General features: G+C 45.7%; 2 protein-coding genes across 3 annotated transcripts in view; one reads left to right on the top strand and one right to left on the bottom strand.

Annotated features, from left to right (window-relative positions):
* The window catches only part of CFAP107 (cilia and flagella associated protein 107), a 36049-nt gene extending 26084 nt beyond the window's left edge, over positions 1–9965 (top strand). The window contains exons 2-3 of one of the 2 annotated variants that reach the window (XM_010813357.4): positions 3777–3954; positions 5499–9965. In XM_010813357.4, the coding sequence (XP_010811659.1) occupies positions 3777–3954; positions 5499–5683 (363 nt within the window). In that variant the 3' untranslated portion in view covers positions 5684–9965. The remainder of the gene's footprint in view (positions 1–3776; positions 3955–5498) is intronic. The other variant, NM_001038207.2, reaches the window with a different exon arrangement.
* On the bottom strand, positions 9590–11633 carry LOC790218 (histone-binding protein RBBP4-like). Its single transcript, XM_059875789.1, is given in 1 exon segment — positions 9590–11633. A coding segment is annotated over 1 exon segment (1278 nt). The 5' UTR covers positions 11627–11633; the 3' UTR covers positions 9590–10348.
* Between the last annotated feature and the right edge of the window lie 6598 nt (positions 11634–18231).

Below are 18231 nucleotides of genomic sequence, written 5' to 3'. Positions count from 1 at the left end.
CCTGGAATGTGAAGTCAAGTGGGCCTTAGGAAGCATCACTACGAACAAAGCAAGTGGAGGTGATGGAATTCCAGTTGAGCAATTTCAAATCCTAAAAGATGATGCTGTGAAAATGCTCCACTCAACTTGCCGCCAAATTTGGAAAACTCAGCAGTGGCCACAGGACTGGAAAAGATCAGTTTTCATTCCAATCCCAAAGAAAGGCAATGCCAAAGAATGCTCAAACTACTGCACAGTTGCAGTCATCTCACACGCTAGTGAAGTAATGCTCAAAATTCTCCAAGCCATGCTTCAACAGCATGTGAATCGTGAACTTCCAGATGTTCAAGCTGGTTTTAGAAAAGGCAGAGGAACCAGATATCAAATTGCCAACATCCGCTGGATCATCAAAAAAGCAAGAGAGTTCCAGAAAAACATCTATTTCTGCTTTATTGACTATGCCAAAGCCTTTGACTGCGTGGATCACAATAAACTGTGGAAAATTCTGAAAGAGATGGGAATACCAGACAATCTGACCTGCCTCTTGAGAAATCTGTATGCAGGTCAGGAAGCAACAGTTAGAATTGGATATGAAACTACAGGCTGGTTCCCAATCGAGAAAGGAGTATGTCAAGGATGTATATTGTCACCCTGTTTATTTTATACCCTTGGCAGATGTATTAATCATGTTTTAAAATTTTCTGTATTTAATGATACTTTGATATTTTAGGGACCTTGCTAATCCAGGCGAGGCTCTCCCTCCCAGGGCTAATTCCTAGGGATAATACAGAACTTGCCTGCCATCTGCTTTTCAGATGCAAACTAACCAATTCACAGCCCATCCCTCCAACCACCTCCTTTATCTAAGGCTCACATGCTAGGCCAATATCTCCCACTCCAGAGCCAAGCACTGACAACCAGAGATACCCTGGAATTATTGGAACTTTGCAATCCTGCACCTCTCAAACTTGCCCACCCTGCCTTGCCCATACTCTGTTGGAAGTGCCGACTTAAAAATATAGTCACAACCTGAATGTAAAGAGTTATTTTATTTGGTGGAAATGTTTAGGACTCTGAGCCCGGGAGACAGCATCTCAGTAGCTCTAGGAAAAATGCTCCAAGCAAGCAGGAAGCAAGTAAGGCTATATTCAAATTTGCAACAAAGGGAGCAGGCAGTCTGAACAACAGAGATCAAGTATCAAGTTAAGGAATTTAGCATTCTGTGTATGGGAAGGTGTAAACCCCTTGGCTCACTGAATCCATTCCTTTCATATGCACCTCAGCTATCTGGGGCCAATCCTGTTTTCTTGTTTCCCTTGTTTCTTGCATTCCCCTGAACTCCTCAGGAATCACCGTTGTGGGGAGGGGAGGTAGTGGTAGTGGCAATATCTGCTGGATCAGTTTTGAGAGCATTTTGAGAGCCCTCATTTACATTTGGAAGGCAGGAATTATTGATGGCTGTGATATCTCCTGTTAATCAATATGGCAGGAGATATTTTCATTTCACAGAAACCAGAACAAAGACTCTGGACCATGCTCTCTTCACTCCTTCCGTCTCCTGACTCATCCTGGTGCTTCCCATGTGGCCCTGTGAGATGTGACATGCCCCTTCTCTTAGGAATTGTAAGTGATAATCTCTTCTTTCAAAGGCAGTTGTCTCAGACTTCCGTGGTGGTACAATGGATAAGAATCCGCCTGCCAATGCAGGGAACACAGATTAGATCCTTGGAATTAGAGAAGTTCCACATGCCATGGGGCTCTTAAGCCTGTGTGTCGCAACTCCTGAGCCCTCATGCTGTCACTATTGAAGCCAATGTGCTCTAGAGCCCATGTTCTGCAACAAGGGAAGCCACTGCAAAGAGAAGCCTGTGCACTGCAACAAAGAGTAGTCCTTTCTCGCTGCAGGCAGAGAAAGCCTATGCACAGCAATGACCTACAGCAATAAGAAACAAGCAAACAAAAAAAAAACAAAGGCAGTCCTCTCTATGTCAGCTTACAGTCGTTATTGTTGCTCAGTTGCTAAAATGTGTCCAGCTCTTTGTGACCCCATAGACTACAGCATGCCAGGCTTCCCTCTCCTTCACTGTCTCCAGGAGTTTGCTTAGATTCACGTCCATTGAGTCAGTGATGCTATCTAACCATCTCAGCCTCTGCCACCCTCTTCTCCTTTTGCCTTCAGTCTTTCCCAGAATCAGGGTCTTTTCCAATGAGTGGGCTCTTCGCATCAGGTGGCCAAAGAATTGGAGCTTCAGCTTCAGCGTCAGTCCTTCCAATGTGTGTTCTGGGTTGATTTCCTTAAGGATTGACTGGTTTGATATCCTTGCTCTCAAGAGTCTTCTCCAGCACAATTCGAAAGCATCAATTCTTCAGCACTCAGCCTTCTGTATGGTTCAAGTTTCACATCCATACATGACTACTGGAAAAACCACAGCTTTGACTATATGGACCTTTGTCAGCAAAGTGATGTCTCTGCTTTCTAATACTCTGTCTAGGTTTGTCATAGCTTTCCTTCCAGTGAGCAAGTATCTTTAAATTTCATGGCTGCTGTCATTATCCACAGTGATTTTGGAGCCCAAGAAAATAAAATCTGTCACTGCTTCCACTTTTCTTTCTTCTATTTGCCTTGAAGTGATGGGACTGGATGCCATAATCTTCATTTTCTGAACGTTGATTTTTAAGCCAACTTTTTCTGACTGAAACAAAAATCTTGTCTACATGATCAAGAAGGCAGGACTGTGCCCCAAACCAAGAGAAACAGTAAGAAAATCCCTCCTGGCTTCTCTTCTTCCCGCGCTGTGTTGCCTCTTCAGAACTTCCCTTGGTTGATGGGAACCCCTGGGTGATGGGAACTTGCTTTCCCTGACCTCAGAAATATACTCCAGACATCCAGATCTGATGATGTGGATCTTAGGAACTCCGGCTTAATGTCTGTGCCCATCCCCCTTGACATCCTCTGGCATTGTGATCTGACTGGTTTATGGAGCCACCATTTGAAATACTGGGTGCAGCCAGTGTATTTAGGCCATAGCAGACGTGGACCTCCCCGTCTGTTCCAGACAAGAGGAGGAGCCTGGGAATCCACATTATCCTCCCCTGTAAATCAGACCAGGCCTCTAGGATTCCCTTTTAGGATTAAGAGGATTTTCTTAGGAAAAGCAGTGATTTAGGCAAATGTCCCAGTGTCAGGAGAACACGGCTTTCTTCTCCCTGTAATTTCTCTCCACCAAAGAAATCACTCGCTGAGTTTCCAGCTGAGGGAGACTTAAATCCTTTGCAGGAGAAGGCAATTTATGGAGCATTCTCTGACTCTTCCCATAGTAACTGATGGAAATAGAAGGTACAGATGTCAGGCTCACCGTATAGCATCCTTCACTTGCCTTGGAAATAGACACTTGGATGGATGAGACTCAAGACAAGTCAAAGGGGGTAATTTCAGATCACAGGGGCATGCAATGAGATAGCACAGGCTCTTCCTGTTCAGCTGGGTGTCTTGATTTTTATTTCAATGTGTCCCCTTAGTCATTTTCAGGGTGAGTTGACTTCGCTGGGGGCCCCTCATACAGAGACCTGACTGCTGCCAAACTGGGGTGTGTCTTTGAAGGTGAGCTGTGTCGTGGTGGGGCAGACAAGTGTGTCTCCCACTGGTGCTCCCCAGGGCTCAGGCGGACACATCTCCATAGTGGGGACCCTCTCCATCAACACCACAGACTGCATACTGGGCAGCTTCTGCCTCCAGCCACAGCCAGGTGGATGCCTTGCTCCGACTGGTAACACATGCACTGTGTCTGTCTTTCCAGGGGCTCCCATACAAATACCTGATCACCCACCACCAGGAGCCCTCACAGCGCTATCTGATCAGCACCTACGACGACCATTACAACCGGCATAACTATCACCCAGGCTTGCCGGAGCTCCGCACGTGGAACAGACATAAGCTGCTGTGGCTCCCAGAGAAAGCCGACTTCCCTCTACTCGGTATTTTTATCTTTCGGGATCATCCCCTTTACTGGGCTCTAAGGGGTTCATAAGCACATAGGGCTGAGGTGTGCCCATCTTAGTGGGAGGACCCAAGCAGGTGACCCTGACTCCAGCAGAGCATTAGAATGAGAAGGGAAGGGAAGAGTCCTATTTACCCCCCAGGTCACCCACCCTCTCCCTGTGATGCTAGATGATGTTGCTGTGTGATGAAGCCCTCACCTGCAGCAGCATGTTTACCTGGAGCACAGGTGATAGAGAGCAGCATCGCTGCACACTCAGATCCATCATCTACTTCATCAACACCGACTGAGTATTCCCCAGGTGCCTGTCCTATTGAAGCACCCGGGGACACAGCAGTGACAAGTAGGGAGGAATTCCTGCCCTCAGGGAATTTGTACCCCAGTGAAGAGACATAGAAGATTTTATCGAGGGGGACACATGTACACGTGGCTGATTCTTGTGAATGTATGGCAAAAACCACTACAACATTGTAATTAGCCTCCAATTAAAATAAATTAATTAATTTAGAAAAAAGAGAAGATATTATCAATGAATAAGACAACCTAAGATCTAGTAAACACTATCATATTGGACTAGGATATGTGGTACATAGAAAAGAAAACCAGCGGGTAACGGGGAGAAAGTGAGGCAGGTATGTTGATTCTCATTTGGGGGGGATGACATGGGATGGTCTTTGTGGAGGAGATCTGAGTTGAGAAGGAGGGAGCTATGCAGGAACTAGGAGGAAGAGTGTTTCCGGGGAGGGACGGCATAGCAAGTGAAAAAGCTTCACATCAGGGGTAGAGGAGGTCCAGGTAGGGGCTCACCAGAGTGTGGATTGTGTCCTTCCTGCAGAAACAAGACTTTGCTCAGATTTGCTGGGAGAGTGACTTGATCTGACATCCATTGCAAGCTCCCACCACACTTCACTCTTATCTTTCTGCAGTTCTACCCTTGGATATGAAGGGATATAGGGTAGAGGGCGAGCTGCTTGTTACAGTGCATTTCTCTGTAAGAGTTTCTCCTGCAGATCACTCTCCCAAGCGCATGCTCTTCCCAACTGGGCCGGGTCAGTGAGTACCCAGGAGGTGATGGGGTCATGCTCAATCAAGTCATTGAGCTGAATTGTCCAAGGTCTCCAGCAATGTCTGGTCCCTCCTGAGTAACAGGAGGCAAGCCACACACTGAGAATTTCAGGGGTTGGCAGGACCAGCACTTTCTTGTAAACTTCTGACCTGAGTTCGATCCTTGGGTTGGGACGATCCCTGGGAGAAGGAAATGGCAACCCCCTATAGTATTCTTGCCTGGGAAATTCCATGAACAGAGGAGCCTGGTGGGCTACAGTCCATGGGGTTGCAAAGAGTTGGACACAACTGAGAACGCACCTACTACTACTCTCTCCTCTCTGGCACACTGACAATCCAGGTGCCTGGTCCAGCGGCCTGGGGAACCTCCAGAGTCCAACCATTCATTCTCCCATCCCGAGGACGCTGGCCTCCTCCTCTAAGCCTCATTCACCTGGATTCTGGTTTGTCTTGCAGGTCCCCCTACAAACTACGGACTCTACGAACAGCTGAAGCAGAAATGGCTCCCACCACCAGAGGCCACCCTCAGAGAGAGCATTTACACTTCCTCCTACCCCAGACCACCAGCAGGTGCCATGTCCCGGAGGGAGCATGCGATTCCAGTGCCTCCCCCTCGCCTGCAGCCTGTCCCACACTTCTGAGATCTGTCACCCCATCACAGCACAGGTGGGGCCACCTGGAGACCCACCTAGAGACCACCTGCCAGACAGCAGACAGCTGCAGATACACCCAGAGTTTTAAATCAAGCTCACCTGAGGGGCCTTTGAAATCATGGTCTGTGTTTTATAGTTCCAGTCCTTCCTCTAAACCTATAGGTTCCTTTCTTTTTCATCCCACAAATAAATCCTTTGCCACAAGGTATCACATGTGTGCAGAAGAGACACTTGTATGTCAGGAGAAATGGAAGGACCCTTAAGTTCCCTCATTTCACACAAGGGAAAACTGAGGCCCAGAGAAGTAACATGATACCGAATTCTCACAACTTGCTACTTACTCTCCAGGAGTAAATTTTGTTGAATGAATGACTGATGGGAGAATAGGGAATAGAGGAAGGTTGTGGTGAAGACGCAAGGGACAGCTGAGCTGGAGCCAGGTGGCCTCCTAACGCCTCCTGCACCTTCCATTCATCCCACAAACCTCCCCTGGACCATGGTCAAGCCAGCCTCTGGCCTCAGAGCCATCAATCCAGCAGGAAAGGGATGTTACACAAATACTGATGTGAAAGGGTGATGTCAGGGGGGTAGGCTCACAGAGGTGGGGAATCAGTGGGCCAGTGGGGTCCTAAGAGAGCTCCCTGAGGTGTGTTGAAGTAAAGGGGTGCATGACAGCAGTCCTGGGGGCCATGAGGACATGACCTGGTCAGGGAGGGCTTCCCTGCAGAGGAGACATTTAGGCTGAGACTAGAATGCTGAGAGGGACCAACCAGGTGCAGGGACAGGTAGAAAGGGCAGCAATGGTGGCTCAGGCTGCAGGATGGCTTGTGTGAGGCTCCAAGTTGGGAAGGAGCCTTGCAGGTTAGGTAAAGGCCCAGAAAGTTCTTATTGCTGCTGAAACAAATACCGTGAACTCAGTGTCTTAGAGCAACACAGATTTAGTCCCTTCAGTTTAGTTCAGTTCAGGTGCTCAGTCATGTCCAGCTCTTTGCAACCGCATGGACTGCAGCATACCAGGCTTCCCTGTCCATCACCAACTCCCAGAGCTTTCTCAAACTCATGTCCATTGAGTCGGTGATGTCATCCAACCATCTCATCCTCTGTTGTCCCCTTCTCCTCCTGCCTTCAATCTTTCCCAGCATCAAAGAGTCGGTTCTTTGCATCAGGTGGCCAAAGTAATGGAGTTTCAGCTTCAGCATCAGTCCTTCCAGTGAATAATCAGGACTGATTTCCTTTAGGATTGACTGGTTTGATCTCCTTACTATCCAAGGGACTCTCAAGAGTCCACTCCAACACCACACTTCAAAAGCATCCATTCTTCGGTGCTCAGCTTTCTTTATGGCCCAATTCTCACATCCATACATGACTACTGGAAAAAAAACAGAGCTTTAACTACAGCTCTAAAAATGAAAAGTCCACAGGAGACTCCGGGGGCTTTAGGGGTGAGTTATTTCCTTGCCTTTTCCAGCTTCCAGGGGGCACCTGCATTCTTTGACTCCTGGCCTCTTCCTCCACATCCAGAGACTGTGGCGTAGCATCTTCATTCCTGTCTCCCTCCCTCACTAAGGACCCTGTGAACACATCAGGCCCACTGGATAATCAGCGTCATCCCCACATCTCAAAATCCTTCATCACAACTGCCAAGTTCCTCTTGAATATAAACAGTTTTATTCACATAGTCCAGGGATGAGGATGTGGTCATTCTAGGGGTGGGCATTTTTTCATCTGCAGCCTGGACACCAGGCAGGAGTTCTCTGGGCTCAGTACATGTTTCATTCCTTAGACCACAATTCATGTAGCTAGTCCTTTCCAGGCATTTGAGAAAGTGGAGGGAAAATGGTTGGGGATGGAGGTGGGACTGAGTGTATTCCAGAGTCTATGGCTGCCCACATGTGATCAGCGTTCCATGACCTTACACACACACACACACACACACACACACACACACACTCTGAAAAATGGCTGTTAACACTGCAGTGACCAGAAGTACTTGAGCTGGATTACTGAGCATTCAAGAGTCAGACTAAAACAGTGCTATCAGATTAACAGTTAGGCTCACCCACCTATAGCAGTGGTCTGTTTGGTGAAGGATTTCCTGACCTTCTCTGACGGAGTGTAAAGAAGGGCGGAATTGAGCCAGAGAAGATCTTTTTCCTACATCCTTGCTTTACCTGGACTCTCAAAAAAAGAAGCCTCAACATCTCTGGCGGGTGTGGTGGAGGTTGGAGGAGCTCCTTCCTAAAATGCCATTGTTGGTCCCGCCCTCTGAGTTTCTGGATCAACAGGTCTGCAGAGGGGAAAGAAATCACTTTTAGAACAAGTTCTCAAGCGATACTGATGCTGCTGGTTGGGGGACCAGACATTGGGAACTACTGTAGAAGATGGAACTACTCCATTTTTATTTTATCTGGGCGGTTTCTGGAATAACAGTTTCTTCAGAGAAAACAGCAAGGAAAACATCTGAACCTCATGCTCTTCCATGTTTCCTCGAATAAGACAGAAGCCTATGACTCCAGTATTTTATTAGAAAGCTCAGAAGGGGCACCACACTGTTGGGCACTGGGACAGAGCACTGACAAGCAGAACTTCCATTTCCACCATTTGCAGGCTGTGTGCCTTGGAGGAAGTCACTACCCTTCTCTGAATCTATCTCTCCTGTACTGAATGGGTACCATATGATCTCTAACTCAGATAAAACCACTGGGCCCAGAGCTTGATGCAGAATAAACCCTCCATAAACATCAGGGCTATTGTTTGACACTGGAAGACCATAGGCCTTTGCAACAACCAAGGCCACGGCGACAACCAGAATCTGAGGCAGAGACCCACGTGCTAGCCAATTCCTCTGCCAAGATGCGATGCTTTGACTGTGGAAGCCAGCATCTTAAAAGAAAACCCTGGGTGCACTCCACGACCCACTTTCTACAGTTTAGCCTACTGGCTGGGACAAGCCTGCCCTCTGGCGACGAACTTGACAATTATTTACAGTTGGTTATGGCTTCAGGGTGGAGAAGGCAATGGCACCCTACTCCAGTACCCTTGCCTGGAAAATCCCACAGACGGAGGATCCTGGTAGGCTGCCATCCAAGAGGTCACTGAGAGTCGGACACAACTGAGCGACTTCACTTTGACTTTTCACTTTCATGCATTGGAGAAGGAAACGGCAACCTACTCCAGTATTCTTGCCTAGAGAATCCCAGGGATGGGGGAGCCTGGGGGGCTGCTGTCTATGGGGTCGCACAGAGGCGGACACGACTGAAGTGACTTAGCAGTAGCAGTAACAGTATGGCTTCAGGGTCAGGGTTTCTCTGTGCTGTGCTGTCACTTCAGTCATGTCTGACTCTTTTCGACCCTATGGATGTAGCCCACCAGGCTCCTCTGTCCATGGGGTTCTCCAGTCAAGGATCCTGGAGTAGGTTACCATGCCCTCCACCAAGAGATCTTTGTGACCCAGGAATCGAACCCTCGTCTCTTACGTCTCCTGTATTGGCAGGCAAGATTTTTATAGTGAAAAAGTTGGCTTAAAACTCAATATTCAGAAAACTAAGATCATGGCATCAGGTCCCATCACTTCATGGCAAAAGGATGGGGAAACAGTGAGAGACTTAATTTTGGGGGGCTCCAAAATCACTGCAGATGGTGACTGCAGTCATGAAATTAAAAGACAGTTGCTCCTTGGAAGAAAAGTTATAGCCCACCTAGACAGCATATTAAAAAGCAGAGACATTACTTTTTTTTTTTCTTTATGTAGAAAAGCAATTTATTCCATTATAAGCACTTAACACAGTTAGTCAAGGAGAGTAACAGGCCTGCTGGTGAAACAGGTCACCCAAAATAGAGATGGTATCAAACTAGTGGTCAAGGACTAACTCCTTAAAAAAAAAAAAAAGCAACTCTTATCCAGGATTAATTTAATTTTAAAAACAAATACAAGCTATTGGTTCACTCTTCTCAACTTAACTGGACAGTCTACCTGTGGTATAACTGTCAGGTAAAAACATACATCTTTACAACTTGGTGGTCCCAAGTTTTTTTAAAAAACCATTTCACAGAAAGGAAAGAAATAATATGAAAACAGCTCAAGAAATACACTAACAAGCAAAAATATATGGGGAAGGAGGAACACATTGTTTTGACTTAACTGAAGAAACTGAGAGGAGACCGGTCTATGTAAGGAAATGTGCATCCTGGAAAGTTCAGCGTGTAGGAATTTGTATGACTTGAATCTCCCCTATTTCCTGAATAAAAACAACATCTTGTAGTATTTATACTTCATGGCTCAGACACCTACCTCACTTAGCTCTATTTCTTACTCACTCTAGCCTTTACTTAAATGAGTCTGAAAAACTTGGGGATATAGCATAAGAAGAAAAATAACCACACACAATATTCCCCTTTTTGTGGCTACTTTTAGACCTCTGTTACTAGAAAATTCCTAAAGAAAATTTAAATATAAGTCTGTGGCTTTGCTGAATCAAGAAGCCCCCAGTTAATATTTAGAAAACACCTTCTGTTTGGACTAATAACATTGTTGATAGAACTTATTATAGAGGGATAACCAAACAAAGTCTGTGTCTCAAAACCTGTGTTAAATCAATCTCAGAGTTGAGAGGAAGAAAAGGGGAGTTTAAAAATCACAAGTGCAGACATGATCTAAGATCCTTGTCCTTCTGGATCCACGCTTCCTTCAGGGTCTTCATCATTATAAATGTTCTCAGCCATTTGCCACACTTGCATGATATTGTCTTCTGATACAGAACAAATCACCCAAGGTTCGTTGGGATTCCAGGAGAAATCAGATATCTTGGAAGTGTGACCACCATGAACAAACAACAACTCTGGTGGCCCATCTTCTGCATCTTCTGGGGATTGTTCCTCTCCAATTTTACTTAAATCTCAGACATTCAGTCTACGATCAGTACCACTGGAAGCCAAAATAGTCTCACTGTGAGGCGACCACTGAACCTGGAATATTTCATCCTTATGTGATTCAAAGGAATGCAACTTAAGTTTCAGATTTCTCAGATCCCACAGGGCAACAGTCTTGTCAGCTGATCCTGTGGCAAGAATGAACTCACTATAAGGATTGAAAGAAAGGCAGTTCACTTCAGCAGTGTGAGCATCAACTGAGTGGCTTGGTTTGGAAGTATTGTTTGAACGAGTATCCCAGATCATGAGTTTCTGATCATCAGCAACCGACCCAAAGAGGGACTCATGGAGCAGATGCCAGGAGACATCCTCCACTACTGCCGTGTGCCCTGTGAAGATGGTCTTCGCATCCACAACTTTCCCTTCCTTTGGAACAGCACTTATGTCCCACAGGCAGATGGTGTGGTCATCTGAAGCACTCAGTAAGTGCCCACTGAGATTTGGGTTCCAAGAAAGCCCATAGCCTTCCTGCTGATGTCCACGGAGACACAAGTCTGGGTTGCACTCCCCAGAAGGGTCTGGTTTAGAAGGATGTTTTGTATAGTCAAAAACAAGAACATCACTGGATGGAGTCTTTGTTGCAATGATGCAAGGGTTCTGGGGCATATAGCGTGCCCTGTTTACCTCTCCTTCATGGTTGATCTTGATTTCTATTTCAATTTTTCCACTAACCGAGCCAAAACCTCCAAATTCTCCTTTTTCACTGTCGTAGTGTGAAGCATCAAACTGAGCGTCATCGTTAGGGAGCTGCACGCTGGCTATCACAAGGTGGTTTTGCTCATCTGATGTGTGTGTCCCCAGGACAAGTCGATGAGTACTGAAATCTTTCCCTTCTGGTCTGGTTACATCTGGAAGCCACTGTGCAGTTAGGCTAGGTCACTCCAGAGCATGGGTCATCACCAAATCGTAAAGAAAAGGGGTGTTCTTTTTCCATATTTTGTATTCTTCGTTGATCACACGTTCCTCTACTGCGTCATTAAAGGCTGCTTCCTTGTCGGCCATGGCGGGTAGGCAAGCCGGCGGGGATCCCGGGGTTGAGCGTTCAGCAGAGACATTACTTTGCCAACAAAGGTCTGTCTAGTCAAAGCTATGGTTTTTCCAGTAGTCACGTAAGGGTGTGAGAGTTAGACTATAAAGAAAGCTGAGCACCGAAGGATTGATACTTTTGAACTGTAGTGTTGGAGAAGATTCTTGAGAGTCACTTGGACAGCAAGGAGATCCGACCAGTTCATCCTGAAGGAAATCAGTCCTGAATATTCATTTGAAGGACTGATGCTGAAGCTGAAACTCCATTACTTTGGCTACCTGATGTAAAGAACTGACTCATTGGGCAAGACCCTGATCCTGGGAAAGATTGAAGGTGGGAGGAGCAGGGGATGACAGAGGATGAGATGGTTGGATGGCATCACCGACTCAATGGACATGAGTTTGAGAAAGTTCTGGGAGTTGGTGATGGACAGGGAAGCCTGGTATGCTGCAGTCCATGGGATTGCAAAGAGTCTGAAATGACTGAGCAACGGAACTGAACTGAAGCTATGGGAAGTTCTTAGGGTATGCAATTTTTCAGAACAATGAAGGCCAGCTGAACAGGTGAAGGCAGCTTACAAGAAGATGGTTTTAAACAAGTTGTTCCCTTATCTGCTGTTCTGTGACACAAACTCGAGAATTTCTGTTACTTATAAGCTTCTGTTAAACCTATGTGGTGGGTTTCATTTCAATAAATATTGGATCCATGTAACTTTCACTTCCAAAACTCATTTAGGCCTAGTGGAATCCCAGGAATATAATAAATCTTTGTAAGAAATGACCCGAAATAATGAATGAAAGAATGATTGTTGTATTCACAGAGAGTGTTATACAAGAATAGATTATATTATAAAGACAATCACTTGAACTGAATTTTCCTTTAGCCTACTCCAGAGAGTACCACCTACTTACTGTGTTTTGGGTGATTTGGCCAAAGGAAAAAATCATGTGGCCACGAAGACCTTACACCTTCCCATACGTTCCTTCAATCCCAATCACACATGTTTTAGTCGAATCAGGCTATTATAACAGAATACCAAGGACCAAATGACTTAAACAGGAAAGATTATATATTATGATTCTGAAGGCTGGAAGCCTGAGATCAGGGAGGCACCGTGGTCTGGTTGTGGAGGGAGCCAGTTTCCTACTTTCTTCACATTTTGGGGGGTGGAGGAACGCAGGACTCTTCATTCCCTTCTAAGGGCACTAAAGCTAAAATGGGACTCTACTTCTATTACCTCATCCAAATCTAGTTACCTCCTATGGTAACTCAAATCTCATTCTACTACAGATTAAAGCTTTCACATATGTATTTGTGGTGTGTGTTGGGGTGTGTGTATGGCAGGTGAAGTAATGGATCGGGAACAAGCATTCAGTTCATAACAATCCATCACAATGAAGAGAAGACAAGGCCCTGGTGGACCAACCAACTAATGGCCACCCTCCTCTTTGTTTCCTCCACACCCACACTCAAGCCTCTTGCAAACAGCTAAGAATGTGGTGCTTCCTGTGTCAGTCCACCTCTGTGGACTGGCATGTATTGTTGTTGTTGTTCAGTCACTCTGTCAAGTCAGACTCTCTGCAACCCCAAGAACTGCAGCACGCCAGACTTCCCTGTCCCTCACCATCTCCTGGAGCTTGCTCAAACTCATGTCCATTGAGTTGGTGATGCCATCCAACCATCTCATGCTCTGTTGTCCCCTTCTCCTCCTACCTTCAATCTTTCCCAGCATTAGGGTCTTTTCTAATGAACCAGTTCTTCACATCAGGTGGCCAAAGTATGGGAGCTTCAGCTTCAGCATCAGTCCCTCCAACGAATATTCAGGTCTGATTTCCTTTAGGATTGACTAGTTGGATCTCCTTCCAGTCCAAGGGACTCTCAAGAGTCTTCTCCAACATCACAGTTCAAAAGCATGTAAAATGAGTACAATTATATAGTAGTTTGAACATTCTTTGGGATTGCCCTTCTTTGGGATTGGAATGAAAAGTGATATTTTCCAGTGGCCACTCTGAGGTTTCCAAATGTATGAACATATTACAGGTAATTATAAAAGGGTTGATGATATGGGGTTTAAAGTGTCTTTTGAGTAGAATCCAATTTAACCCTCTTTACACAAACGCATTGCTTCCAGGTGGCACAGTGGTAAAGCATCTGCCTGCGAATGCAAAAGAGTCAAGAGACAAGGGTTCAATCCCTGGGTTGGGAAGATCCCCTGCAGGAGAAAATGGCAACCCATTTCAACCCCATGAACAGAGAAGCCTGGTGGGCTGCTGTACATGGGGCTGCAAAGAGTTGGACATGACCGAGCACACATACATGCAAAGCTTATTTATATCCATGGGAGAATATGGTGAAAGGAGTCTTCCACAAAGTTACCAAGAAGGAGAACACCCTCCAGAGAGTCTTCATCTTGGTGGCCAGAGGTATACAAGAATAGTATGATCATCAAATAAATTGGATGGAAGAGAGGCATGGACAATTCTTGAAGATGGAGAAAGGATCTCCTTTTATGTACAACAATACATAAAGGAATCTTTGTGTGATGCATCCCAAGGTGAGAGTCATCCCTGAGTGTGGTAGAATGTTAAACACAAATAAGAGCTTCTGCATTTAGCACAGAAAAGGTGTTGCTATTTAAGAAGATAAAAACAATATTATTTATTTCTGTGCCTAATGGCTTCACCTTGATCAGAGTCTGTGTTGAACTTAGATAAGTCTGAGGAAACAGTAATGAGCTGATTATAACTGGAAAGGGGACAATACAATTATGGTTTGTCTTCTAAGACCCCTGAGAAATGACTGGAGAAATTTTCCATCTGGAAAATGTCCTCAGTGAGAATAATACATAAATAAATTAAAAAACCCTCTCCTGGTAGCAGCTGTCTCTGGATGGCAGGGTTATTTGGGAATGACCCGGGTTTATTTCTTCTCTGACTCCAAGCTCCCAAGAGCCCACAGTGCCCACCTTCAGTGCCTCACAGTCTTGGGGAAAAAGTCTTGATCATAGGATTCACAGTTTTTCCTCTTCTCACATCTTAGTTTTCAGCTTTTCATGAAGTTTGCTGTGCTGATCCCAACTTTCTGAGAAAAAAACTAAGGAGACACTGTCTCCTCTGAGCCACTCTCTTTTTACTTTTTTTTTTTTTTTTAAGAAATTATTTTCTTTTTGGTCGAGCTGGGTCTTTATTGCTGAGCATGCTTTTCTCTCGGAGAAGGCAATGGCACCCCACTCCAGTACTCTTGCCTGGAAAATCCCATGGACGGAGGAGCCTGGTGGGCTGCAGTCCACGGGGCCGCAAAGAGTCGGATACGAATGAGAGACTTCACTTTCACTTTTCACTTTCATGCATTGGAGAAGGAAACGACAAGCCAAGCCACTCCAGTGTTCTTGCCTGGAGAATCCCAGGGACGGGGGAGCCTGGTGGGCTGCCGTCTACGCAGAGTCGGACACGACTGAAGCGACTTAGTAGCTGCAGCATGCTTTTCTCTAGTTGAGGCCACTGGGGGGCGCCTCTCTACTGTCGGTATGGACTCTAGAGGGCATCTTCGCTGAGCAGGGATCAAACCCGTGTCCCTGCACTGACAGGCAGATTCTGTACCACTGAGCCACAGTGCATCCCTCTTTTACTACCTCAATATCACTCAGAATAGCATCTTTGTGAATCAGTGAATGGATCCTTGATTACCCAGCCACCCCATCATTCTCTGCTTCCTGAATGTATATCTGATTCACTCAGTTAATCTAGAGAAAAATGAAGATCCAATCAGGATCAATCCAACGAGCTCTTTAATCAGGTGTCCCTTTCTGACTGGGTTAGCAGTGGGACAGAAGGATGATGGAAATAGAAAGGCTTATAGCAGTCTGGAGCACTGGAGAAGAGATGCAGGATCTTCCTGCTCTGGAGACACCAGTTGGGTTCTCCACAGCGTCTGGGGTCTGAGCACCCCACCAGACACATAGAGTCGTGAGTTACCACCCTCAGGTAAGGACACCCTTTTCTTACCCATGATTAATTATCTCCACAATGTGGACAGCAGTTGAAGCTATTCCAGAAGGTCCTGGGACGTCCCAAGTCCTTCAGAATCTCAAGCAGCTCAGCCCGACACTGGGCAAGTCTCCCCTGGTGGAGTATTCCTTGAGAAACTCTCACTTAAACTGGGCAACCTGAAGGTGTGTCGCAGCAGCTTCTCCATGACGGCCATGGAGAGAAGGTTACCACACAGACTGAAGGACATGAACTGGAAGCAGCGGCTCAGGGCAGGCAGAATGGCTTTGAGGTGGGAGTCCCTGATTCCACATTGCTCTAAGTACAACCCCTGGAGGGTGGCTGCACTCTCTCCAGCAGAGCTGGGAGGAGCTTGGGACTGGAGTAGGTCATGGTGACCTCACTCAGATCCAGGGCCTTTAGCTGACTAATTCTATCATCCTGAGCCCATCATACATGGCGGTAACACCACTGCCTAGTTGGGTGCATCAGTGAAAAGCTTTCTTCAGAACACTTGGAAACTGAAATCTAGGACAAGATACATCATGAAGATGTAATAGACCCATGGTTTTGGACATCTGCTCAATGTGAATGTGAAAAGGAAAGGTGATCCTGCAGGGGAGCCAGGACTGCAGGAGGAAATGTAGTCTCTGTGGTAATAGAGTGCTTGTGGACACATGTCCTGTTGAGTCAGAACTAGGAACCTACATTCCTCTAGGTGGATTGGAGCTTGAGATTCACAGGTTGGAGTCATCCCGGGGTTCAGTTCAGTTCAGTTGCTCAGTCATGTCCGACTCTTTGCAACCCCATGGACTGCAGCATGCCAGGCTTCCCTGTCCATCACCAACTCCCAGAGCTTATGCAAACTTATGTCCACTGAGTCGGTGATGCCATCCAACCCTCTCATGCTCTGTTGTACCCTTCTCCTCCCACCTTCAATCTTACCCAGCATCAGGGTATTTTCCAAAGAGTTGGTTCTTCACATCAGGTGGCCAAAGTAATGGAATTTCAGCTTCAGCATCAGTCCTTCCAATGAATATTCAGGACTGATTTCCTTTAGGATTGACTGGTTGGATCTCCTTACAGTCCAAGGGACTCTCAAGAGTCTTCTGCAACACCACAGTTCAAAAGCATAAATTCTTCAGTGCTCAGCTTTCTATCCCTGGGTAGATGGTTGTAAAGAAATAGTCAGAAATAGAGACCCTCATTGTAAACATACTGTTATCGTCCATGATGTATTTTTCCTAATTTTTCAGTTCATACCACAGGAATCTCCAGACATTAATTTTTTTTTTTTCTTTTAAGGCAAGCACTGGGATATGGTGAGAGACAAGGAAGCCTGGCATACTTCAGTCCATGGGGTTGCAAAGATTTGGACACAACTGAGAAACTGAACAACAGTAACTTCTTACCCAGGAACATCAAAGTTTCTGGAGCTCAACCTTCATACTATGCAGTGGACCCTTGACTCGCAGGTCGTTGGCCCCAGACTTAAAGTAACTCAGCTTAAGTAAGTCAGCTTACCTGGTTCTCAGCCTCTATGAGCAGGCAAGCCCTTTACCATAGTAAATCTCCCCTAATATATATATAGATTACCCTGGAAAATACTGGTTTGAAATGCCCAGATTCACTTACAGATGTTTTTCAAGAGCAAATATAGCTCTACGGGATCTAGTTGGCGCAATCCAAGGATGTGGAAAAGGAGAAAAGGAGGGTAGACTCTAAGTGGTACGGGGATTTTCAACTGAACAAAGGGCAGTGCCCCTAACTGACACATTGCTCAACAATCAGCCTAGTGGTTACTCAGGAGAACCCTGACAAATGCAGTATCTTACCACAGGCAAGGAGGTCACATACACCCTCAGGTTTTTTGTTATACAACCTGACATTTGATGTCAAAACATGCCATTTTAGCCTTCTGTAATGGAGAAAGACAGGAGATTTTAAGGGAATAAAGACAATTTCTCATTAATATAATGTAGCCCTTGATAGAATATAATTTTAATGAGGTATAGAAACACTAAAACCATGTTATATGCCTCTATGATTTTAGTATTTTTCTAAAAGATATTTTTATAACTTCCCTAGCCCAGTAGATTAATTAAGAAGGACCATTATCCACCTGGGTAATGAGTTGGCAAGGCCCAGAAGTTCAGCTTATCTGCAGCATGGAAGACCCTTTCTAGAATTGGGAGCCATGCCTTTTGAAGTTAAACCTTTTCCTCCCACAGAGAAAGGTCAAGAACTGAAACTTAAGGAGGAACCAGGACAACCACAAGGAATGCTTATGTCCAGGGTCATGGCTTGACTCAGCAGTGAGAGTCCTGACAGGCTTTTCACTCAGGTGGCTCATTGCACACTAAGTATGTTCATCTCTGTGTGTATTAACCCACTGAACCACCCCAGAAGTAAGCAAGGAGGTCAGAGATGCTCCAGAGAGAATAAAGACCTGGTGGGAATGGTAAGGATTTGGATTATAGACAACTCAGTGCCTTAAAAGAAAAAATAACTGTCTATATTGGTAGAATTCAGTCAGTATTTGTGAAGTGAATCCGTGAATAGATCCTTGATTACCTGGCCACCCCATCATTCTC

Source organism: Bos taurus, chromosome 16 (assembly GCF_002263795.3).
Source record: "Bos taurus isolate L1 Dominette 01449 registration number 42190680 breed Hereford chromosome 16, ARS-UCD2.0, whole genome shotgun sequence".
NCBI classification, from domain to species: domain Eukaryota; kingdom Metazoa; phylum Chordata; class Mammalia; order Artiodactyla; family Bovidae; genus Bos; species Bos taurus.
Note: the sequence above shows the minus strand (reverse complement) of the source record. Positions and strands in the feature narration are given on the sequence as shown.